Source organism: Ornithorhynchus anatinus, chromosome 8 (assembly GCF_004115215.2).
Source record: "Ornithorhynchus anatinus isolate Pmale09 chromosome 8, mOrnAna1.pri.v4, whole genome shotgun sequence".
In the NCBI taxonomy this organism is placed as follows: Eukaryota; Metazoa; Chordata; class Mammalia; order Monotremata; family Ornithorhynchidae; genus Ornithorhynchus; species Ornithorhynchus anatinus.
In genome coordinates this window covers 63364776-63390831 of record NC_041735.1, presented here as the reverse complement: position 1 = coordinate 63390831, position 26056 = coordinate 63364776, and the positions used below count along the sequence as shown (strand labels likewise).

General features: G+C 45.7%; 1 protein-coding gene across 2 annotated transcripts in view; it reads right to left on the bottom strand.

Moving 5' to 3' along the window:
• The window catches only part of CRPPA (CDP-L-ribitol pyrophosphorylase A), a 322588-nt gene that overhangs the window by 202304 nt on the left and 94228 nt on the right, over positions 1-26056 (bottom strand). For both annotated transcript variants that reach the window (XM_029071083.2, XM_039912943.1), the window contains one exon: positions 6411-6515. In XM_029071083.2, coding sequence (XP_028926916.1) covers positions 6411-6515 — 105 coding nt within the window. The remainder of the gene's footprint in view (positions 1-6410; positions 6516-26056) is intronic.

The window sequence follows — 26056 nt, the reverse complement described above, 5'->3', positions numbered from 1 at the left end:
TTTTAATGTACTCTCCCAAGTGCTTCATACAGTGCTTTCCCACAGGAAATAAGGAAAAGTACACAGTTATTGCTCAATTAATAAGATTGAATGAATGAATGAATGAAACCTCTAGGTCAGGCTTGTTCTGAATGACCTTCCGGGGCCAGGTTGACCAAAAGAGATGACTTCACTACCCAAGACCACTCCAAATCAGAAACAATGACCAAGAATCCTCTGGAGGAGGAACCACATTTCCAGAAACAGTTCGAAAGTGGCCTGGTCTTTGGGAGTGGGGAAACATGGAGTCGTTCATCCCATGACATTTTCATCTAAATTAGACCACAAGAGAAGTCATTTCCAAGCCCAAAAAGTGTAAAAAAGGATCAATCATTAATTCTTCAGTGAGTCAGCAGACCTAATTCAGATAGTATCAACCTCTCTGGTTGAATAAAAAGGAAAAGTGTGTAACATGAATTGGTTCTCAATTCAAATATATAATTATTTTGCTCAGCAACTAAAATAAGGTACATATATTGTTTAACTTTACTTGTCGGTGTGTTATAAAAATTCCAGAGACACGGCAACTCCATCGATCAATCAGTCAATGGCCGTAAATAGAAAACACAAAAATACCATTGATTATTTACTGAATTCTTACTGTGGGTGGTGCACTGTGCTAAGCACTTGGGAGAGCGCAATACAACAGAGTTGGTGGATAACTTTCCTGTCCACAAGGAGTTTACGGACTAGTAGGGGAGACAGACATTAAAATAAATTAGAGATATGTGCATAAGGATTGAGGGACTGAGGGTGTGATGAATTAAGGGTAAGGACTCAAGTGCACGGGTGATGCAGAAGAGAGAGAGAGTGCATTGTAAATAGTTTGAAGGTGAGGAGAGTGGTCATCTTTGGCATATGAAAGAGGAGGGACTTCCAGTCCAGAAAGAACCATATGGGCTAGGGGTTGGCAGTGAATAAGTAACCCAATCAAATAAGCAATTTTTTGGCCAGCAACTCTAATTAAGTACCCATTTTATATCCTTTGAAGGTATATTAATTAGAAAAATCCTGGGACATGGCCATTCTATCAAATTAGCTAGCTGAAATATATTGAAAACAGAACAGAGTTCTATTTTCCTGAAATGTTTTTCCATAAAAACGCCCAACTCACAGAAACAGGGAGAAAAACCAGTGTGATTAAATATCAGTTCGCTCCCCAGAATAGTCTTGAAACATGAAACGTGCATCTCTCTAAAGGAGAAGATGGTATCTCCAAATCACAATGGAATACTTTCAGAAAATCAGTCATAAAGGCTGAAATTCAAGTGCACTTCTATTACAACAACCAGTCTCAACACTGCCTTCAGCCCAGAATTGTCATGAACGAAGATTGCTTTTTTCCCTAAGGGCTGTTTTCCCCTCTTACATAAGATAATTAATTATATGAACAAGAAAGCCTACTAAATTACTTTTCTTCTGTAGACTTTGGCCTGTAAATGGTTACACACCTACTATACACAGATTAAGCTTTCTTTGATTTTTACTAAAATCCTGTACGTGAAACCAGGTTGGATAAATGTTCATTACCTTTTTAAGGCTCATAAACTGAGTTAAGGAAAATATCCCACCTTAAATATGCACGTTCGAAAACAGTAAAACAAGCTAGTACATTAAATTAACAGTACCTCTTTATGCTATTTAATGTGTCTTAGACCCCTTCTGTGGGAGATAGGAGAGAATAAGCGCAATCATTAAATACTGACATACTCTAATTTGAACTGACAAAGTATTCACTTTCCTGAAGAATTTGCAGTTTACTATAAAAGGAAAAGACACCTTGAATTTCTATAAGCAAAAAAGTCCTAGAAGAGGAGAAAACACTGCACCAAATCAATCCCTAATTCTAGCAAAACTTTGGGTCATTCTGATAAATTTAATCCTTGTCAAATTTAGTCTACCAATCTGAATCAGATTTTGGTGGCTAAAAGATGGCACATTAGAATGGAAAAGAAAGAAAAAAAAAAAAAAAAGACACCATTACCCGCTCTGGAAACTACCAACTATCGTTGGTACTATTGTCGGTGTTCGTGTCTACCATATATTCCCATACGCTGCTGGGAAGCAGCGTGGCTCAGTGGAAAAGAGCCTGGGCTTCGGAGTCAGAGGTCATGAGTTCGACTCCCGGCTCTGCCACTTGTCAGCTGTGTGACTGTGGGCAAGTCACTTAACTTCTCTGTGCCTCAGTTCCCTCATCTGTAAAATGGGGATTAACTGTGAGCCTCACGTGGGACAACCTGATTATCCTGTATCTACCCCAGCGCTTAGAACAGTGCTCTGCACATAGTAAGCGCTTAACAAATACCAACATTATTATTATTATATTGTTGCGGGCGGGGAATGTGTCTACCACCTATTATATTGTACTCTCCCAAGCTCTCTCTGCACACAGCTCTCTGCACACAGCAAGCACTCAATTAACACCATTGATTGACTAACTAAACTGTTTTATATTGTGCTCTTCCGAGCGCCAGGACAGTGCTCTGCTCACAGGGAGCTCACCACTGACTGATTAGAAGTGGATGTGTTTAGAATCCATGAAATTACTCTAATGGCCCAGATTAAAATATACAAATAATGATTCTCCTCTGAATGTGAGACTTGATGTTTTATCCTTCTCATAGAGAAGCAGCGTGGCTCAGTGGAACGAGCACAGGTTTGGGAGTCAGAGGTCATGGGTTCGAATCCAGGCTTTGCCACTTTTCAGCCAAGTGACTGTGTGCAAGTCACTTAAATTCTCTGTGTCTCAGTTACTTCATCTGTAAAATGGGGATCAAGACCGTGAGCCTCACGAGGGACAACCTGATCACCCTGTTTCTACCCCAGCGCTTAGAACAGTGCTTGCACATAGTAAGCCCTTAACAAATACCAACATTATTATTATTATTATCCAGGTTGGGCTTTGGGGCAGGTGTCCTGGAAGAACAGAAGTCACCGATGAATACTTGAGGACTACACTTCTCACTTCCATCTAAGCTGAACCGTGACTCAGTGACAACGTACACACAGTGTGTACTGCAAATTTAGAGGCCCAAGACTGTACGTTTTCCAAGTGCCAAGTTCTCTCCCTCTCTCAGCCTACACTCATGCAGAGTTATCAGTCAACGAAGAGGTGTCATCCAGGGAGTAAAAAAGAAGATGTCATTTTCTACCAAAGTACTTTACTGGGACCAGAAAAAACCAACAGAAAACCGAGTGAATAACCTTGTAACTCCTACTTAACCTGATTTTAGGATCACCAACGGCGATGATGGATCGAAGAAGACTCTCTTTCAGACTCTAATGGCTTCTGGGGAGGCAGTTTGACCGACATAAAAGAACACGGCAATGGGAGCTAGGAGACCTAGAGTGTATTGCTGGTTATACCACTGCCCTGCTATGTGAGACTGGGTATGTCGCTCAGCCTCTCTTGGTCTGGGCTTCCTCATCTGTAAAATGGGAATAAGATATCTGCTTTTCCTCCCTCTAAGGGAAAGCCCAATTGGTGTCCATTCTGATTATCTTATATCTCCCTTAGAACTAAGCACAAAGTAAACCCTTTAATGTTACAATAATTATTCTTCCAAGAGGAAGACCTATATATAACATATATGTATAGATAATACATATAATGCATCATATATATAAATATATGTTTTTTAAAAACTACGGTCTTCGACTGCCAGATCGCAAATTATTTTAAGTAGGCCACCATAATAAACACAAATTAAACCAAGCTGGGCTTGAAGCCCAGAAACCCAAGCAAATGAAACAGAGTGGGGTAAATTACATGGAAAGGAACTGATGGTTAACTGTTTTTTTAAAAAGCGGGAGGAGGTAAAATGGTCAAGATGAACATAAACCCAATTAAAGAGGCTTCTACCGTGGATGAAGCAGCTCCACTGAGACTCTGCTCAAGTGGATGGAGAGATGAACCAAGATAATTTTTAAAACTCATTAAGAAATGTGTTCGCTACTGTAGAGAAGGCTTTTAGGTGGCATGCTCGGTACTAGAAAGACTCTTAGCATTCAAGAGCTCTTTGAAGCACCATCATTATTTCAGACTTCATTCAGAAGGGTGGAGTCTTTTTCCTGTTTTGGAAGTAAGACAGACCCAGTGTTGATGCCTCTGGGGCCTAAGGAGTCTGTCACTCCTTGGCATGTGTAAAATGACTCACCCCAGTACCGAGAGAGAGAGAAGCCTTGTAGAAAAGCCAGTAACTGGAACAATGCATTCACCATTTGCTGTGCATAAAAGAGTCTAATGGAGCCAAGATATGTCTGAGGACTAATATTCAACCGCCAGAGGCAGAAGGGAAATATGAGGGTTTTACAAAAATACGGAAAGACTTGGGAAGATGAATTGGAAAATACAAAGGAGGTCCTGCTTTTGACCTTTCATCTGGAGGTTTCAGGCCCTTTAAATACTGGGATGTCTGGATGCTCTTATTGTACTCTCCCAAGTGCTTACCACAGTGCTCTGCACACAGTAAGCACTCAATAAGTATGGCTGACTGAATCACTATACCTAGGCACATATTGAGAACTGCCATTCATTCATTTATTCATTCATTCATTCATTCCGTGGTATTTATTGAGCGATAACCGTGTGGAGAGCTCTGTACTAAGCGCTTGGGCAAATAAAATAACTGAGATCTGGAGATGATAGATCCCACCTGGAATGCTTTGTTCTGCAAAACTATGCCATTTAATCAAGAGAACCTCCATTCTACTCGAGCCACAGAATTATTGACCTCTTATTGCATGCAGAGCACTAATCACTTGGGAGATTAGAGCACAGGTAAAGGACACGATCTTCACCCGCTGGGAGCCTTTTCCTTTCCGTGTCCTTTTGGAGTCAGAAGTGGCAAAAAGAGGGATGGATGCTTCCAAATCCATAGTGATGAAAAACATCTTCACTACAATGGGAATAAACAAATCCACAGCACGAAGAAATGGCCAAGGGTCATCTGCCAGTTTGCATTACACGTGAATACCCTTAAAGCAGCAACAAAGCTGTGGAAATGCACTTTACCATGACATTTTTTTGAGCTCTGCTCAATCTACTAGGATCCTGGGGGGTCGGATGTTTGAACATGTCTGAGGTGGTCTAAGCATGCAGTGTGGTAAATGATTATGACATTCAGATGGAAATGGAAAATAATCATTTGGGTGACTATGCAATCTACTTTGTCAGTTTGTATTTAAGCTCAATCAGTGAGCGGATTTTTTTTTTCCCCCATTTAAACTTCATTTGGGTTCTTCCAAGACATCTAGAATCATGGTCCAGGTTGACTTCTAGGTCAATAAATAATAAAGATTTATGTTAACTCGCCATCCTGATATAGATATTGCAACACTTCATATTTTATAGGTAAACCAGAAAATTCCCTAAAAGAAGACTGTATATGAGAAATACAGTTTTCTTGTGAATTGCATATCATTTGTGGGAAGTGTTAAAAAACATTCACGGGAAGCAACAAAAGAAGTCTTTTCAGTGTGGAGTTGGAGTTGGTGGAATTAATTCAGTGACACTCCACCACTCTAAGCAGCTTGGCTTAGTGGAAAGAGCATGAGCTTGGGAGTCAGAGGATGTGGGTGCTAATCCCGGCTCCTCCACTTGTCTGTTGTGTGACCTCGGGCAAGCCACTTAACTTCTCTTTGCCTCTCTTACCTCATCTGCAGAATGGGGATTAAGACTGTGAGCCTCAAGTGGGACTATCTGATTTCCTTATATCCACCCCAGTGCTTAAAACAGTGCTTCGCACAGAGTAAGTGTTTAACAAATACCATCATCATTATTATTATTATTTTTAAAAGATGAATGAATGTCTTCTTCCCACTAATATTTGGGGCTCTAATAGTCACTATATTTTCATGCAATTTTCAATCTTGAAAATAAGAGTGAGGTTACTTCTGGACTGGATATCTGAGAATTAGATGGGGAAACACACAAAACAGATACACCCAGACACACCCAGACACACATACACACACACACACACACACACACACACACACACTTGTTCTTTGTACTTAAAGTTGACATTACTAATGGTGAAATTCATCTATGAATATGTGTTTGTAGCTGAATAGGCCAAACTCTAGATTGTCAGTTCATCATCTCTAGGCTATAAACTCCCTATGGGCAGGGAACATATCTAGGAACTCTGTTATACTGCACTCTCCCAAGTACTTAGTACAGTGCTCTGCACCCAGTAAGTGCTCAACAAATCAGATTGACAAATACGATTGACAATCCAGGACCTGGAGTCCCATTCGTACTGTGCATCCAAAATGGTCTTCCCTTGTAGGGCTGTCATGCCTGATGTTGGCAGCACCTAGCACTGTTTTAATGGAAATAATGCCCACAGAGTTACTTTTGCCCTTACCTTCCAGAGATCGGGTGAGCCTTCAACCAGCTTGGCATTTATGTTGCAGTATTTTAGAGCTAAGTGAAGACATTCCGTTCCATAATCCAGGTCGTAGTCACTACACTGGAGAAATATATGGAAGAGATACCTTAATTAACCTTTAACCTTAATAACCATACCAAGACCCTCTCAGGATCACACCTGGAGATGTGAGTCTTGCCCCCTCCTACTTCATCTCGCTACTCTCCCATTACAACCCAGACAACACAGTTCGTTCCTCTAATGCCAACCTACTCACAATACCTTGACCTAGTCTGTCTCACTGCCAACCTCTGGCCCACATGCTACCTCTGGCCTGGAACGCTCTCCCTTCTCTTCTCTGACAAATACTCTCCTCACCTTCAAAGCCTTAGTGAAGGCACATCTCCTAAGAGAGGCCTTCCCCGACCAAGCCCTCATTTGCTTTCTCCCACTCCCTTCTGCGTTGCCCTGATTTGCTCCCTTTATTCGCCCATCCCCTGACCCCAGTTCCATAGCAATTATGTCCATATCTGTAATTCATTTGTTTATATTAATGTCTGTCTCCCCATCTAGACTGCAAGCTTACTGTAGGCAGGGAATGTGTCTGTTATACTGTTGTATTATACTCTCCCAAGAGCTTAGTACGGTGCCCAGCACACAGTAAGTGCTCAAGAAATACGATCGATTGACTAATCATTAGTCAAAGTGATGCGCCGCTACTTTGCAACATTCAATTTTAGACCAGAAGCCTGTTGAGGGCAGGGATTCAGAAGAGTGCAATTTACCTTGTAAAGCATAGTGTACAATATCACTCCCACAGAAAACTGTCCTCCAGGATAGGAAAACAATGTTACTCGGAGTTAGATTTCACCCCCGGGGAAAATTGATAAGACTGTTGCTGGACTCAATACTGCTCTTTAAAAATGATGGCTGCCTTATAAAAAATAATACTCAGGCTTCAAGGCCTAAAAAAATTTAGGAATACCACTAATGTCGTTATACCCAAAGCAATCGCACTTTCATTTCTCTGTTTCTAGCAAAACTTTTTATTGAGCTTTTTTAAAAACCATGAACCAAAGGAACTTATTGAGCCCTCTACTAAGTGTTTGAAAGAGGACAATAGAGTTTGTAATAATTATTCCCTGCCCTCAAGGAGCTTGCAAACTGGTGGAGTGGTCTACAAGGGAGGAGAAAGCACATGTAAAGGCCAGAGAGAAACTCACTTATGCAAAGTTCATTAATTCAAAAACCTAGCGTTAGTCATTAGCTCCATCTCTCTTTCTCATAAACCTCTCAGAGCTGCAAATGAGTAGCGAAGCTTATTTGTCCTTTAGTCTTTCATTTCTTCTGTAAATGGCCCAAAGCGGAGATGTGTCATGAGAAAAAAACAATAATAATAAATTGCTTCTTGTTCTCTTGCTCCTGTGATTTGCAATCCACTGCAGCTCCTTGTGGGAAATGGATTGTGTCGGATAGATTAATGTGTATCTACCCCAGCACTTTGCATAAAGTTTGGTACATAAGCGCTTTCTTTAAAAACGATATTTGTTGAGCACTTGCTATGTGTTATGCCCTGTAGTGATCACTGAGGTAGATACAAGCTAATCAGATTAGAGGTGGGACATGTCCCACGTGGGGATCGTACTGAGGCAAGGGGAAGTTAAATGACTTGGCCAAGGTCACAGAGCAGACAGGTTATTAATACCTTAACTAACTAAAATAGCCCGGGCAATCTCTCAAACTAGCATACCCTGAAGAGTCCACCCTGAATAAGTAACTGAGTGCCACCAGAGTAAATTAGTTGTTATTTTCGCCGGTCTTCAAGAAAGGCACAGGACAGGATAGTTCCCTGAAACTGTTCCCCAACATTCTCTACTCATTTAGGTGTTAGATAAATAGAAGACGCCCTGTTTCCTGTGCTCATAAACCACCTTTTCAAATGCATTTATAAAACGCCTGCGGGATCTATCAGAGGATAATCAGATCCGAGCCCTTTCTGTTGGGAAAACAGATGCCTCCAATGAAATCTCCTCTCTTATCTTGTACATCTCAAACTATTTTCAGGTCACAATTCCCTCATTCACTTGATATTTAAACCATATCAACAGGCATTATTCTCATCTGAAGAGTCACCTTGTTCCTTAAATCCAAAAAAATGTAAAGGGGAAAGAACTTCTCTCTTTCCCAATCTCCTGCAAAGGCTAACAAACACTCTTACAAATGCAGTGAAATCCTGAAATAACACTTTTCAAGCGAAAGAATGTACAACTTTTTTTTTTTTTTTAAGCAGGAACATCTCAAAGAGATTATACTACTCAGGAAAAAATGTCCCGTAGAATATCAAGCATTTTATTATTCAAATGCTGATAAGCTTCCAATATTCTCACTCAGGGATCTAAGGTAGCTTGTAAAGTTTGATTTCTCTATTTTTCCAAACTCCTCCAATCGTATGAATGCCATCTGAGTACATTACCACTCCCGGCGGCGAAAAGGGCTACGTCAGATGATAGGCATAGTCCGTTGGCTACTAAATTCCCACTAGATTGTAAGGGAATGTGTCTCCTGAACTTTCCCGGGGCTCTGCACACTTCAGGCATTCCATGGAGACTGTTGATCGATGCGGTCACTAAACTCGTCTGCCGCAAAGTTCACTCCCACCATACGGCCATCCTTCCATCCTAGAAATATTATGGATACTGTGGTGGTTAGTGGAGAGAGAAGAGAGAGAGGGTCAGTGAGGATCTCTTCAATGGACAGGAAGACCGAGAGCCTCAGGGATTCCGTCGGGCAAGTCCTCTCATCTCCCAACTCCTTGACAGAGCTGTCTACAACTAATGCATCCACTTCTCCTCCAATTCTCATTCATTCATTCACTCAGTCATTTATTGAGTGCTTACTGTCTGCAGAGCACTGGATTAAGCACTTGGGAGAGCACAGTACGACAATTAACAGACACATACCCCGCCTAGAACGATCTTGCAGGCTACAGGAGGAGACAGACATTAATATAAATAAATAAATTACACATATGTACCTAAATCACAGGTATTAATACTCTCCTTGACCAACGTCCATCTGGTTTCCACCCCCTTCACTCCCCGGAAATTGCCCTCTCTAAAGTCGCCAACGACCTTCTCGACAAATCCAACATCTATTTCATCTTAATCCTCCTATACCGCTCAGCCACCTCTGACACTATGGCCCTTTTCCTTGAAACATTATCCAACCTTGGTTTCACTGACACTGTCCGTCTCTTGTCTGCTGCGTGACCTTGGGCCAGGCATTTCACTTCTCTGTGCCTCAGTTCCCTCATCCGCAAAATGGGGATGGAGACTGTGAGCCCCATAAAGGACAGGGATTGACTGTGGCAACCTGATTACCTCTTATCTACCCCCGCGCTCAGAACAAGACTTGGCAGATAGTAAGCGCCTAATACCATTATCAATATTATTGTTATCTTGAGTCTCTTCCTGTCTCTCTGATGGCATCTTCTCAAGCTTTTGCTGCAGGTTTCTCCTCTTTCTCCCACACTAGGACAAGTGGGAGCCTCTTGAACCTCAATTCCGAATCCCTCTCTGTTCTCCATCTACACCCATTTCCTCGGAGTACTCATTCACTCCCGCAGCTTCAACTACCATCTTCACAAGGCTGATGCCCAAATTTATTCTCCAGCCCTAAACTCTTTCCTTTTCTGCAGTCTCACATTTCTTCCTGCCTTTAGGACATCTCTATCCGGACGTCCCACTGACACACAAACGTAACGTGTCCAAAACAGATCTCTTCCTCTCTCCACATAAACCCTTTCCTCCTCCCTTTTCCATCACTGTAGACGATATCATCCTCCTCCCTGTCTCACAAACCCAAATCCTAGGCGTTACTCTCAAATCAACTCTCTCATTCTACCCACATATTCAATCTGTCATCCAATCCCGTCGGTTCTACCTCCACGACATCGCTAAAATCTGCCCTCGCCTCTCCATCCAAACTGCTACTGTGCTGATCGAATCATTTATCAGATCCTGCCTTGAATACTTACGTTAGTCCCCTTGCCTTCCGTCTCTCCCCTCTCTAGTCCGTTCTTCATTCTACAATCCAGACAATTTTTCTAAAAACACATTTAATCCATGTCTTCCCACTCCCTAAGAGTGTCTACTGGTTTCCCATCCACCTTCATGTCAAACAGAAACAATTTACCACTGGTTTTTAAAACATTCAATCGTTTCGCCCCTCCTAATTTACCTCACGGATTTCTCACCACAACCCAGTCCATACACTTCACTTCTCTGGTGTCAGCTTGTTGGCTTTTCCTTCATCTCATCTCTCTCACCACCAACTTCTTGCCCCTGTCCTCCCTCTGACTTGGACCACCTTCCCCCTTCCCCAGCCAGCAGCCAGCAACAGACGGCTGCTCCAAGAGTAAAGAGCCAGCGTGGCCTAGTGGATAGTGCACGGGCCTGGAAGTCAGATGAACCTGGGTTCTAATTCTGGTTCTTCCACTTGCCTGCTTTGTGACCTTGGGCAAGTCACTTCACTTCTCTGGGCCTCAGTACCCTCATCTGTAAAATGGGGATTAATCTCCACCCTTGCCCCCCACCCGAGATTGTAAAACTGCCGGGGGCAGAGATTATCTCTCTTTATTGCTGTGTTGTACTTCCCAAACACTAAATACAGCGCTCTGCACAGTAAGAGCTCAATAAACAGGACTGAATGAATGAATGGCTGTGAGCCCCATGTGGGACAGGGACTGTGTCCAACATGATTAGCTTACGTCCTGCTGCTTGAGAAGCAGCGTGGCTCAGTGGAGAGAGCACGGGCTTCGGAGTCAGAGGTCACGGGTTCTAATCCCGCTCTGCACTGTCAGCTGTGTGACTTCGGGCACGTCACTTCACTTCTCGGTGCCTCAGTCACCTCATCTGCAAGATGGGGATTAAGACTGTGAGCCCCATGAGGGACAACCTGATTACTCTGTATCTACCCCAGCACTTAGAACAGTACTCGGCACATAGCGTTTAACAAATACCAACATTATTATTATTATTATTATTATTATTATTATTATCTATCCCAGCGCTTAAAACAGTGCTTGACACATAGTAGGCACTTAACAAATACCATTATTATCATTACTTTATTATTATTATGTGTATGCTCTTCTTTCCATGACCCCCACACCAGTCACGGACCACCTCCAAGGAATCAGGATTGACCAGACAGCAACACAGGATGCCGTGGATCTAGTAACTCTCGATCGGCTCAGCATCAATTTCTCCTATCCCGATTCGAGGCGACGTTGCAGAGGTACACAGATTATACTATTACCACTCATTTGCAATTTAAGCCCGATCAAAAAATGTTTTTCGAGTTTTGCAAATCTAAAGAGGCTCTTTGATCAGAATGATGCCAGAGAACTGGTCTATGTTACAAGCCAGAGCGTAGCCTCTCTTGCAACCTTAGGTGAACAGCGTTGAAAAATTTAGCTAGGGGAGAGTTTACTGCCTGCCTCTCCTGGATCTGCTTCTTTAGGAAATAATGAGTGTGTGGAAATGGAAAATTCCTATGAATAAAAGATGCTTTTATAAACATTTCAACAAAAATGTGCCACCTGCATAACTACTCATGGAGCATTTCCCATCATGGAATTCAGAGAATGTTGCAGGATCTTGGCTAGACAAATGAATGAACGCCCTAGGCCACTGCAGGCGTAGAGTCCGCTTCCCCTATTTCCAGGAGGCAAAGCTTCCAAACGGCAACGGTGTCGACGTACGAACACATTTGGAAGGCGTGATGACTTAGTGCAAAGAGAAAGAGACCGTAAATCGGGACACCCGGGTTGTAGTCCCGGTTCTGCCAATGTCCTGTGGTGTGACCTCATCCAAAGTCATTTAATCTCTCAGGGTCTCAGTTTCCCCCTCTGTAAAGTGAGGAGAGGAGATCTTGCCCCGCTACCTCTTAAACTGGTCTCTCCACGTGAGACAGAGATGGGTCCGATCTGATTATCTGGCACTAACCCCAGGGCTTTACGTAGTACTTTGGAACATATCACATATTAATATATGCCATGATTATTGTTAAAATAGTTGATCTTCATAGGGCAAAACAGATTTTAAAATATATTGGAATGCTAATGTATCTTAATGAACTATTAATATTTCCTGCATTCCACAATTATTATTATCATTATTAACTGGAACATAGAAAAAGCTTAACAGATATGGTGTTATAATTATCATTTATTTATCATTTTCCATCTCATTAGACTGTAAAATACCGGAGCGACAAAGATCACGTCCCAAGTACTGTGCTTCACTTAGTAGAGCACTCGACAAATGCCACAATGATATTGACAATGATAATGACACTTGGCCAACTTGACAACTGACAAAATTTGAGGGAAGACACCAGAAACGACTAGAACGCCTGAATCTGACATGACACAATTCAAAGTAACGCTCCATGGACCCTTAACTGGAGGTAGCTTAGCTTAAATGGCACAGTGAGAGTATAAAATGAAAGCACAGACTTGAAAGCGGAGCAAAGAAAGCAGCACAATTCCGACCGGCAGGAGACCAACCCAGTTAAGTAGGTCGTGGCGATCGGAATGCCAAAGGTGTCACCGCTTTTTGGTCTTGCAAGATTTCATTTTGGGATCTTCATTTCTATTCCTTTCCTTCAAAAGTCTAAACATCTACAGAGGCTTTAAAACACGACGATCCGCGCTATCTATTGAGGGCTTACTCTGTGCAGAGCATTGCACCGAACGCTTAAGAATGTAAAAGACACAAGAGTTGCCCTCATGGAGTTAACATTCGAACACGCCGTCCGGGATCTTTTCGCATCACCACGACGACACGGAGGTGACCTGTCATTTTGCAATACGCACGACTTCCATTACTGAAAGACGGAGTTTTAAAGCCCTTCGGGAGATCTGGATTTGAAAGGACCTAGATTTGAGTGCTGGCTTTTTCCTCTCTGGCCCTTTGCACGTGTCGGGTTCTGCAACTTCTAATTCTATTCATAAGATCCTCGCGGCTAGGTATTGTGGAAGGGATGCCCAATAAAACACAATGAAAAGCATATTTCATGAACATAAACACAAGTCCAAGCACGTACTTCAATGAGCAATCCGCCTTGGAGTTGCAGAATCAGAATTAGCTTCAAATCAAAACAGAAGATATACTTTTTTGCACTCGGGTATAGAGTATATAGGGTGGGATTATAATTATGGTGTGTATATATATACATAGAGAGATAGATTTGTAACTTTATTTTCACCGTTTTTGTTACGCCCTTACTATGTGCCAGGCACTGTACTAAGAGCTGGGGTGGACACAAGCTAATCAGGTTGGACACAGTCCCTGTCCCAAATGGGGCTCACACTCTTAATCCACATTTTAATAATAACGTTGGTATTTGTTAAGCGCTTGCTAGGTGCCGAGCACCGTTCTAAGCGCTGGGGGAGATACAGGGTAATCAGGTCGTCCCACGTGGGGCTCACAGACTTTTAATCCCCATTTTACAGATGAGGGAACTGAGGCACAGAGAAGTTAAGTGACCTGCCCACAGTCACACAGCTGCCAAGTGGCAGAGCCGGGAGTCGAACTCATGACCTCTGACTCCGAAGCCCAGGCTCTTTCCGCTGAGCCACGCTGCTTCTCATTTTACAGATTAGATAACCGAGGCACGGAGAAGTTAAGTCGCTATCAGCATGGCCTCGTGGAAAGATCACAGGTCTAGGAGTCAGAGGACCTGCGTTCTAATTCCGACCACCACTTACCTGTTGTGTGACCTGGGGCAAGTCATTGAACTTCTCTGTGTCTCAGTTCCCTCCTCGGCAAAAATGGGGATTCATAACCTGTTCTCCCTCCTACTTCGACTGTGAACAGCATGTGGGACCTGATGACCTTGTATCTACCCCGGTGCTTAGTACAGTGCCTGGCACATAGTAAACGCTCCTCCGGACTGTAAACTCAATGTGGATAGGGGGCGTATCTACCAACTCTGTCAAATTGTATTCTTCCAAGCGTTTAGTCCAGTGCTCTGCACACCGGACGCATTCCATAAATATGATCGACTGATTAACGAATACCACAATTATTATAGAATGCAATGCAGCAGCAGCAGAATTGGTCACGCACACAAATGGGGCTTTGATCGGTGTGCGAACTCTAATGCAAGTTTTCCTTTATCAATCGATAGTGCTCACTGAGCGCTTAATCCTAATCATTATGGTATTTGCTAAGCGCTTACAATATGCCGAGCACTGTTCTGTGTGCTGGGGAAGATACAGGGTAATCGGATTGTCCCACGTGGGGCTCACATTTTTTTTTTTTTAATCCCCATTTTTACAGATGAGGTAACCGAAGCACAGAGAGGTTAAGTGACTTGCCCAAGGTCACACAGCAGACAAGCGGCGGAGCCGGGATTAGAACCCACTACCTCACACTCCCAAGCCCGGGCTCTTTCCACTGAGCCACGCTACTGCTCTAAGTAGCCCCGTACTATGCGTTGGGAAAGTACAATACAACGGAGGTCGTTCGATCACATTTACTGAGCGCTTACTTTGCGCGGAACACTGGACTAACGTTTAAGAAAGTCAACAATTCGGCTCCAAAGGGAGACGATCCTTACCGACATGGTAGACGTGATCTCCGCCCAAAGGGGATTTCGCCCTACGGGACTGCCTGTTCTAGACTGTAAGCTCACTGAGGAAAGGAAACCCGTCTACCAACTCGCTTGTTTTGAACTCCCTCATGCGCTTAGCACGGTGCTCCGCACTGCCCTCAATAAGAACCATTTATTGAACGATTGACTTAAAAAGGATTCATCATTAACGGTGTTAGAAGAGAACTGAATGTTCACTTTATTCGGAAACGGGGCCGCAAATAGTTCTTTTCCATCTCTCGGTCCACCAGCGGGAAAGAAGCCCTTCTCCCAACCAGGTAACATAGTCGTCCTCCTTGAAATTTCCTCGAGGTCCATTAATATCATGACATAATGGGATTAGAAGCAGCGTGGCTCAGCGGAAAGAGCCCGGGCTTGGGAATCAGCGGTCACAGGTTCGAAGCCCGGCTCGGCCACTTGGCAGCTGTGTGACCGTGGGCGAGTCACTTCACTCCTCTGGGCCTCAGTTCCCTCATCTGCAAAATGGGGATTAAGACTGTGAGCCTCACGTGGGACGATTACCCTGGATCTCCCCCAGTGCTTAGAACAGTGCTCTGCACATAGTAAGCGCGTAACAAATACCAACATCATTATTATTATCTGTACGTGAGCGCCAACGGACTGGGGCTTTGTGGACTCTTTGAGGTTTCGATAAAAGCCTCCAGGTAGAGGGGAATTGGCAGCTTGGGAAAAGCAGACCACTCAAAGATGTGGGGCGGTAAGAAGAGTGTCCATCAGAGACTATGAAGCGAAAATCAAAGAGATCTCCATGATACCCTCTTCCAAAAATCATGCCCATGTTCTAACTAAGGACCTGGGTAAGAACCAGAGGTTTCTCGTATTGAACGCTCCCAAACACCCAATATAGAGGAGCAGCGTGGCTCAGTGGAAAGAGCCCGGGCTTGGGAGTCAGAGGTCATGGGTTCGAATCCATGTCAGCCGTGTGACTGTGGGCGAGTCACTTCACTTCTCTGGGCCTCAGTTCCCTCATCTGTAAAATGGGGATTAAGACCGTGAGCCTCACGTGGGACGATCTGATCACCCTGTATCTCCCCCAGCGCTTAGAACAGCGCTCTGCACATAGTAAGCGCTTAACGAATACCAACATTATCATTACACACAGTAAATACCACTGATTGCTTGATGAATCACAATAACCTCAATCAATATGTGCAGAGCACTGTATTAAGTGTTTGGGAGAGTTCAATACAACAGAGTTAGTAGACATGTTTCTTGCCCACAACAAGCTTACGGTGTAGAGAGGGAGACAGATATTAATATAAGTAAAGCCTGATCTCTTACAGACAGTCATCTAAACCCTTCTTCAATCTAGCGGTATCTTAATTCTTTCAGTCGGATTTATTGAGCACCTACCGCGTGCAGAGCACTGTACTAAGCGCTTGGAAAGTACAATACAGCAATGAAGAGAGACAATCTCTGCCCACAACGGGCTCACAGTCTAGAGGAGGGGAGGCAGACATCAATACAAGCAAACTGGCATCACTTGTCATTTCTTTTGAAATGACTTTCTGTGGTATTGAATTTACCTGACCACTACTGTGAAAATGCTATTTACTGAGTGACCAGCGTATGCAGAACACTGTTACTAAGCAGTCGGGAGAGTGCAATTGAGTCGATTGACACAATCCCTGACCTTAAGGAAATTAAAGTCCAGTGGAGACACTGGGAAATAAAAACGATGGTATTTGTCAAGTGCTCATTACGTGCCCGGCACTGTACTAAGCGCTGGGGTGAATACAAGCCAATCAAGTTGGACACAGTCCCTGACCCATGAGGGGCTCATAGTCTCGATCCCCGTTTTACAGATGAGGCAACTGAGGCACAAAGAAATGAAGTAACTTGCCCAAGGTCACACAGCAGAGAAGCGGCAGAGCCAAGATTAGAACCCAGAACCTCTGAATCCCAGGCCCGTGCTCTATCCGCTACGCCATGCTGCAAAGTTTGGAAAAAGGTGACATTCTTTAAAAAAAAAAAAGTTTCTTTTTTAGCATTTACGATACCACTTTGGAACTGATTAAATGACTTCTGAGCACAACAAGCCAAACGGGGCCAGAAGAGGAGACCCCAGAGACACACTGCATTTGCCTGGCATCTTGAGAATCCCTCTTACTGGGTATTTTGGCTCCCATTATTCTAATCCTGACAGGGAACACAAACCTTCTCTTTGTTACTCTCTCCCAAGTGCCTAGTGAGAAATAAATACCGCTTCACTAGGGCAAATTTCTATTTTGTATGGGTAGGAAAAATCCAGTTGAGATTTTGTAAATGTGTTTCCCCATCACATTTTCCCTCTCCCTGTCCACTCACCCATTCCCCTGAAAGTAGCGACGTCCCCTTAAGCAGTTCGCCACTTGGGATAACCCCGCTAAAAGGGAAGCGGCGTGGCTGGGTGGAAAGAACACGGGCTTGGGAGTCAGAGGTCGTGGGTTCGAATCCCGGCTTCGCCATCGGTCAGCTGTGTGACTTTAGGCAAGTCACTTCACTTCTCTGCGCCTCAGTTCCCTCATCTGTAAAATGGGGACTAAGACTGTGAGCCTCCCGTGGGCCAACCTGATTCCCCTGTATCTCCCCCAGCGCTTAGAACAGTGATCTGCACATAGTAAGCGCTTAACGGATACCGACATTATAATAATTCATTCATTCAATAGTATTTATCGAGCGCTTACTATGTGCAGAGCACTGCACTAAGCGCTTGGAATGGACAAATCGGCAACAGATAGAGACGGTCCCTGACCACTGACGGGCTTACAGTCTAACAGGGGGAGGCGGACAGACAAAAACATATAGTAAGCACTTAACAAATACCATTATTATTATTATTATAATGTGGAAGTCATTCCTGATCAGATCAATCAATCGTATTTATTGAGAGCTTACTATGTGCAGAGCACTCATTTAAGTCCTTGGGCGAGTACAGTACAACAGAATTAGCAGGCACGTCCTCAGAGCTCCACTAAGGAGTCATCCACCTCACTGTACATGTTTCCGACATTTGAAAATGGGAGGGATGATAGGACAGAAGTGCTGTGTGACCTGGAGCAAGCATTATTATTATTAAACCTCAGGAGTTGAGAAAATAGCAGGCAGACGCATTATCAGGTTCGATCCATTACCAGATTAGACTGTAAACCCGTCAAAGGGCAGGGACCGTCTCTATCTGTTGCCGATTTGTCCATTCCAAGCGCTTCGTACAGCGTTCCGCACATAGTGAGCCCTCAATAAATACTCTTGAATCACTAGCGCCCGCCCTGCTCAAACGTTCGCACTACTTAAGGAAAACTATCAGGAAATGGATATTTTAAGCCCGGTCACCAGAACGAAATACTCAGTGACCGGTGGTTGAGGTAACGCTTTTAGGAAGCTTTTGACACAGGTGCTTTTCGAAACTCTGTATTTACGTAGCACCACCTATCCTGGATCGTACAGAACTTTTCCATCACTGTCTGGCTAATCCTCACGACGTCTCTTTTGTAATAACGTTATTACGGAACTCCTCGGGTATCCTTCGACAAAGAAACTGTAGCAGAAGAGCAACACGTCGGTAGGGTCGAGGAGGAGAAAACCCAGGATTCCTGTCCTCCCGGTCCCCTGTCTGGAGAGTTAAAGCACGTTCCCTCCCTTAATTATCATTACGTGTTGAGTGTTGACATTTTATTCCGTGCTCTCCGGGACATGCAAAGGCACATTCTGGGCCACAAGAGATTATCGTGCAAGTTAGTCAGACTACGGACAAGCACATTCACAGTCTCGCGCGGCAGAATCATTCGATGATATTTACTGAGCACTTGGAGTGCGCAGAGCACTGTGCTAAGTGCTCGGGAGACTACACTTAGAGAAGCAGCGTGGCTCCGTGGAAAGAGCCCGGGCTGGGGAGTCAGAGGTCAAGGGTTTGAATTCCAGCTCTGCCACCTGTCAGCTGTGTGACTGTGGCCAAGTCACTTCACTCCTCTGGGCCTCAGTTACCTCATCTGTAAAATGGGGATGACGACTGTGAGCTTCACGTGGGACCAGCTGATTACCCTGTATCTACCCCAGCGCTTAGAACAGTGCTCTGCACATAGTAAGCGCTTAACAAATACCAACATAATTATTATTATTGTTACACAATAACAGAGTTGGCAGACACGTTCCCTGCCCGGGAGGAGATCTCCTCCCTCCTCGCAAGTGCCACCCCCTCCACCTGCGCCTCGGACCCCATTCCCTCTCACCTTCTTAAAACCATCGCCCCTGCCCTCCTCCCTTCCTTAACTTCTATTTTTAACCACTCGATCTCCAAGGGCTCCTTCCCCTCTGCCTTCAAACATGCCCACGTCTCCCCCATCCTAAAAAAACCCGCTCTTGACCCCACTTCCCCTTCCACTTATCGCCCTATCTCCCTACTACCCTTCCTTTCCAAAATCCTAGAACGGGTCATCTACAATCCATGCCTAGAATTCCTTAACTCCCATTCTCTCCTAGACCCTCTCCGATCTGGCTTCCGTCCCCTCCACTCTACCGAGACTGCTCTCTCTAAGGTCACCCCGTGACCTCCTTCTTGCCAAATCCAATGGCTCCTACTCCATTCTGATCCTCCTTGACCTCTCTGCTGCCTTTGACACTGTCGACCATCCCCTCCTCCTCCGTACCTTATCTCACCTTGGCTTCACGGACTCCGTCCTCTCCCGGTTCTCCTCTCACCTCTCTGGCCGATCATTCTCGGTCTCCTACGCTGGAGCCTCCTCCCCCTCCCATCCTTTAACTGTCGGAGTTCCTCAAGGGTCAGTTCTCGGCCCTCTTCTGTTCTCCATTTACACTCACTCCCTCGGTGAACTCATCCGCTCTCACGGCTTCGACTACCATCTCTACGCAGATGACACGCAGATCTACATCTCCGCCCCTGTCCTCTCCCCCTCCCTTCGGGCTCGCATCTCCTCCCGCCTCCGGGACGTCTCCACCTGGATGTCGGCCCGCCACCTAAAACTCAACATGAGCGAGACTGAGCTCCTCATCTTCCCTCCCAAGCCCGGTCCGCTCCCAGACTTCTCCGTCACCGTGGATGGCACGACCATCCTTCCCGTCCCGCAGGCCCGCGATCTCGGTGTCATCCTCGACTCGTCCCTCTCGTTCACCCCACGCATCCTATCCGTTACCGAGACCTGCCGGTTTCACCTCTACGATATCGCCAAGATCCGCCCTTTCCTCTCCACCCAAACGGCTACCTTACCGTTACGGGCCCTCGTTATATCCCGGCTAGACTACTGTGTCGGCCTTCTCTCTGACCTCCCTTCCTCCTCTCTCGCCCCGCTCCGGTCTATTCTTCACTCCGCTGCCCGGCTCATCTTCCCGCAGAAACGATCTGGGCATGTCACTCCCCTTCTTAAACAACTCCAGTGGTTGCCTGTCGACCTCCGCTCCAAACAAAAACTCCTCACTCTAGGCTTCGAGGCTCTCCATCACCTCGCCCCTTCCTACCTCTCCTCCCTTCTCTCTTTCTACCGCCCACCCCGCACGCTCCGCTCCTCTGCCGCCCACCTCCTCGCCGTCCCTCGGTCTCGCCCATCCCGCCGTCGACCCCCGGGTCACGTCCTCCCGCGGTCCCGGAACGCCCTCCCTCCTCACCTCCGCCAAACCGATTCTCTTCCCCTCTTCAAAACCCTACTTAAAACTCACCTCCTCCAAGAGGCCTTCCCAGACCGAGCTCCTCTTCCCCCTCTACTCCCTCTGCCATCCCCCCTTTACCTCTCCGCAGCTAAAGCCTCATTTTCCCCTTTTCCCTCTGCTCCTCCACCTCTCCCTTCCCATCCCCACGGCACCGTACTCGTCCGCTCGACTGTATATATTTTCGTCACCCTATTTATTTTGTTAATGAATTGTACATCGCCTCGATTCTATTTAGTTGCCATCGGTTTTTACGAGACGTTCTTCCCCTTGACGCTGTTTAGTGCCATCGTTCTCGTCTGTCCGTCTCCCCCGATTAGACCGTAAGCCCGTCAAACGGCAGGGACCGTCTCTATCTGTTGCCGACTTGTTCATCCCAAGCGCTTAATACAGTGCTCTGCACATAGTAAGCGCTCAATAAATACTATTGAATGAATGAATGAATGAGCTTACAGTCTGGAGGAGAGGGAGAAGACTTCACTGGAGTGACTGATTTGCGTGATGCACGCAGGACCGGTGCAGCGAGAGTTCTGCGGGGCTGGATTGGAGAGGGGTGACCAGATCCAAATTCTCCTCCGCTCAGTAACCTCGCAGCATGACCAAGACTTAGAGAAGCAGCGTGGCTCAGTGGAAAGAGCACGGGCTTTGGAGTCAGAGGTCATGGGTTCGAATCCCGGCTCGGCCACTTGTCAGCTGTGTGACTCTGGGCGAGTCACTTAACTTCTCGGTGCCTCCGTTACCTCATCTGTAAAATGGGGATGAAGACTGTGAGCCCCACGTGGGACAACCGGATTCCCCTGTGTCTACCCCAGCGCTTAGAACGGTGCTCGGCACATAGTGAGCGCTTAACAGATACCAACATGAAGTGGAAGAGCAAGAGACTGGAGGTCAGGAGATCTGGGTTCTCATCCCAGCTCTGCTACTGACCTGCTCTTTGACCCTGTCCAAGTCACTTCACTTCTCTGTGCCTCAGAGGCCTCATCTGTGAAATGGGGATTAAGTCTGTGAATAAATTGTGGTATCTGTGGTATTTGTTAAGCGCTTACTATGTGTAAAGCACTGTTCTAAGCGCTGGGGGATACAAGGCGATCAGGTTGTCCCACGTGGGGCTCACGGTTTTAATCCCCTTTTGACAGATGAGGTAACTGAGGCCCGGAGAAGTTTAGTGACTTTCCTAAGATCACACAGCTGACCAGCGGCAGAGCCGGGATTAGAACCCGTGACCTCTGACTCCCAAGCCCGCGCTCTTTCCACCGAGCCATGCTGGTTCATGTGAACCCCTTGTGGGACAGGGACTCTGTCCAAGCTGAATTGCTTGTAACTATCCCAGCATTTAGTACAGTGCATGGCACAGAGTAAGTGCTTAACAGATGCAAAAATTATGACTAATATCAATTATCATCTCATGTCATTCTCACATCATCCCTGCCAGGAAGGTCGAGGGGTGTCTTTTCATCTGAATTTTCACTGACGAAGAAACTGAAGTCCAGAGAGGTTGGAGGATTTTCCCAAGGTCACACAGCAGACTGGAGGCAGAGCTAAGAACTAAGAGCCAGGTCTTCTGATGCCTAGAACCATCCTCCTTCCACACCTACTCGGGTAAGAAACGTCAAAATATAATCTCCGGCCAAATCAGTTCCCACAAGACTGCCGGAGTGCAGGGTGAGGATCAGGGGTCCGTTTGGGGAGAGGGTTGGAAAAGGTCCAAGGTTAGAGATTGGGTCAAGAGTGATAGCTGTGATATCTGTTAAGCGCTTACTGTGTGCTAGGAACTGGACGAAGCATTGGAGTGGATACAAGCACATCGGGTTGGACGCAGTCCCTGTCCCACGTGGGTCTCACCGTCTTCATCTCCATCGTACAGATGAGGTAACTGAGGCCCAGAGAACGAAAATGACTTGAAACGGTTCGACAGTTGGATGTGTCAACAGATAGCATTAGTCACTGTTTCTGCTTTCACCTGATCTCTATTCTAGTTCCCCTCCAAGGTCTAATTTGGCATCTCTTTGGTATAAAAATAATAATGGTATTTGTTCAGCGAAGATACAAGGTAATCAGGTTGTTCCACATGTCGCTCACAGCCTTAATCCCCATTTTCCAGATGAGGTAACTGAGGCACAGGGAAGTTAAGTCACTCGCCAAAAGTCACAAAACTGACAAGTGGCGGAGCCGGGATTGGAGTCCATGACCTCCGACTCCCGAGCCCGGGCTCTTTCCACTGAGCCACGCTGTTTCCGAGGGGGCAAAGGAGGACGGGTGAGGGGGAGAAGGAAAGAGGGCAGGGATGGGTCGGGGAAGGAAGGTGGACAACAGACGGAGCGGAAGGATAAAGGGCCTCGAGATTGAAAGGGAGATTCCTGAAACTGTGAGCCACTGAAAAGGGCAGGAAGAGTGGAGGAGCCCGTCCACCCAGCCGACTCAATGCAGTATCTTTCTTGGTCCCCCAGTGCCCTGGCAGTAATAATAATAATAATAATAATAATAATAATAATAATGTTGGTATTTGTTAAGCGCTTACTAGGTGCAGAGCCCTGTTCTAAGCGCTGGGGTGGATAGAGGGTAATCAGGTCGTCCCTCGCGAGGCTCACAGTTAATCCCCATTTTACAGATGAGGTAACCGAGGCACAGTGAAGTGAAGTGACTCGCCCACAGTCACGCAGCTGCCAGGTGGCAGAGCCGGGAGTCGAACCCATGACCTCTGACTCCGAAGCCCGGGCTCTTTCCGCTGAGCCACGCCGCTTCAACGCACCTCCTCAGCTTGGCCGTCTCCCAGTACAGCTCTCATTCCTCGGCCATCCCGGCCCAGAGCGAGACAGAGCCTTTAGCCGTGGAGGCGGGCGGGGGGATCACGGAGACCGCGTCTCCCTGAAATGTCGGCCTGTCGATAACGATGACGATGACGACGGTATTTGTTAAGCCCTTACGACGCGTCAAGCGCTGTGCAAAGCGCAGGGGCAGATACAAGCTAGTCGGGTTGGACGCAGTCCCTGTCCCACATCAGGCTCAGAGTCTTCGTCCCCATTTTACAGACGGGGTCCTTGGGGCACAGAGAAGTAAAGTGAGTTGTCCAAGGTCACGCAGCAGATGAGTGGCGGAGCTAGGATTATTATTAGTGTTATTAATAATAACTATAATGGTATCTGTTCAGCGATTACTATGTGTCAAGCACTGTTCCAAGTTCTGGGGTGGATACAAGCAAATCAGGTTGGACACATTCCCCGTCCCACATGGGGCTCACTGTCTTCATCCCCGTGTTACAGATGAGGGAACTGAGGCCCAGAGAAGTGAAGCGACTTGCCCAAGTCACACAGAAGACAAGAGGTGGATTCAGGATTAGAACCCAGGTGCTTCTGATTCCCGGGCTCAGTCCACAAGGCCGTGCTGCCTCCTGTGAGTTGACGGGAGAATAGAGACCACTGAAGGAATTGCAGGGGTGAGGGGAAGGGGGTGAACCCAGGCTACCCAACGACCCCCGGAAGTAGGAATTAAGCGGGGTGACCGACAGAGAACGACCCCCTGCACAACTCTCACCCATTATGGCAACTTTTGCGAGCATAAAGGACAACTACACGTAGCGAAGCTCGTCCGCTCAACTCTATATATCTTTAGCACCCTATTTATTTTGTTTATTTTGTTTAATGAGATGTACATCACCCTGATTCTATTTAGTTGCCGTTGTTTTTACGAGATGTTCTTCCCCTCGACTCTATTTACTGCCATCGTTCTCGTCTGCCCGTCTCCCCCGATTAGAGCGTAAGCCCGTCAGAGGGCAGGGACTGTCTCTATCTGTTGCCGACCTGTCCATTCCAAGCGCTTAGTACAGTGCTCTGCACATAGTAAGCGCTCGATAAATACTATTGAATGAATGAACTCTTCATCCAACACCACTTACGTGAGAGCCTGTTTAGCCTTAACTCACCTAGGTCAAGAACATTTTACTGTATTTTCTATGCTTCTGTTGTATGGATTTTTTTTTTTTGATATTAAACCAGTTCATACCTGTTGCCTCTTGCCCCGCCTTGTGAAGTTTGTTTTGTGTGATTTTCCCCCAACTCTGCTTGTGAGAGATGTGGGATTGATAGCCCTAGATACTAAATGTATCCAAATGAGCAGGTTCAACAAATAAAGGGCCATGGTAAGTGCCTTCCTGCCTGTAAATGTAAGATCCTAGAAGGACTTTCAAAGATCACATGTAATTAAGTGCATAGTTTCGCCTTTCTCAATGAAATGCCAATCAATCAATAATAACATTTATTAATACCAACAATCAAATTAATAATAATGATTATGGCACTTGTTAAGCGCTTGCTTTGTGCCCAGCAATGTTCAAAGTGCTGGGGTAGATATAAGCTAATCAGGTTGGACACAGTCCCTGTCCCACATGAGGCTCTTAATCCCCCTTTTGCAGATGAGGTAACTGAGGCCCAGAGAAGTGAAGTGACTTTGCAAAAGGTCACACAGCAGACATGGGGTGCGGCTGGGATTAGAACCCAGGTCTTTCTGACTCCCAGGCCCGTGCTCCATCCACTAAGTCACAGTTCTTCTCCTCAGCCTCGCCGCTCCGGCAGGGTTTGGGAAAGTATATTCTCTGCCCTAAAGGAGTTGACAATCGAGGGGGGAAGACAGGCGTTCAAAAAAACTACAGGTAAGGGAAGAAACCAAATATAAGGGGTGGGTTAAATACCAAAGTGCTTAGTGGTTCTGGATAAAGTGGTGCAGAGGTGATGCAGTAGGGAGGTAAAATCGGGTGGGGAGGTGAGAGATTAGTCTAAATGGAAGCATCAATTTATATAAACCGCTGGTATCTTTAGGACTGAAAGGTTTCTAGTGATATTAACATGGTCTGATAGAAAGAATCAATCGATCCATGGTATTTATTGAGTGCAGAGCACTGTACTAAGCATCTGGGAGAGGACAAAACAACACAGTTGGTAGAAACGTTCCCTGCCCACATCGAGCTTACATTCTATCAATCGATGGTATTTATTGAGCGCTTACCCTGTACTAAATGCTTAGGAGAGTGGAAGAAAACATAGCCCCTGCCCACAAGGGGCTATGCAGAGGGCCGGGCTGGGATGCCCAGATGTCTACAAACCCATCATTCGTTCATCTGTTCATTCATTCAATCGTATTTACTGAGTGCTTACTGTGTGCAGAGCACCGTACTAAGCGCGAGGGAGAGTACAATATAAAAACAAAGAGTTGTTCAAGACAAAGTCAGGGAGCTGGCAAGAGAAGGAAGAATCAGGGCAGGAGGAGAAGTTAAGAGATCTTAAGTTTCTTAAGAGCAGGGACTAGGTCGGTCAATTCTTTGCAAGAGAAGC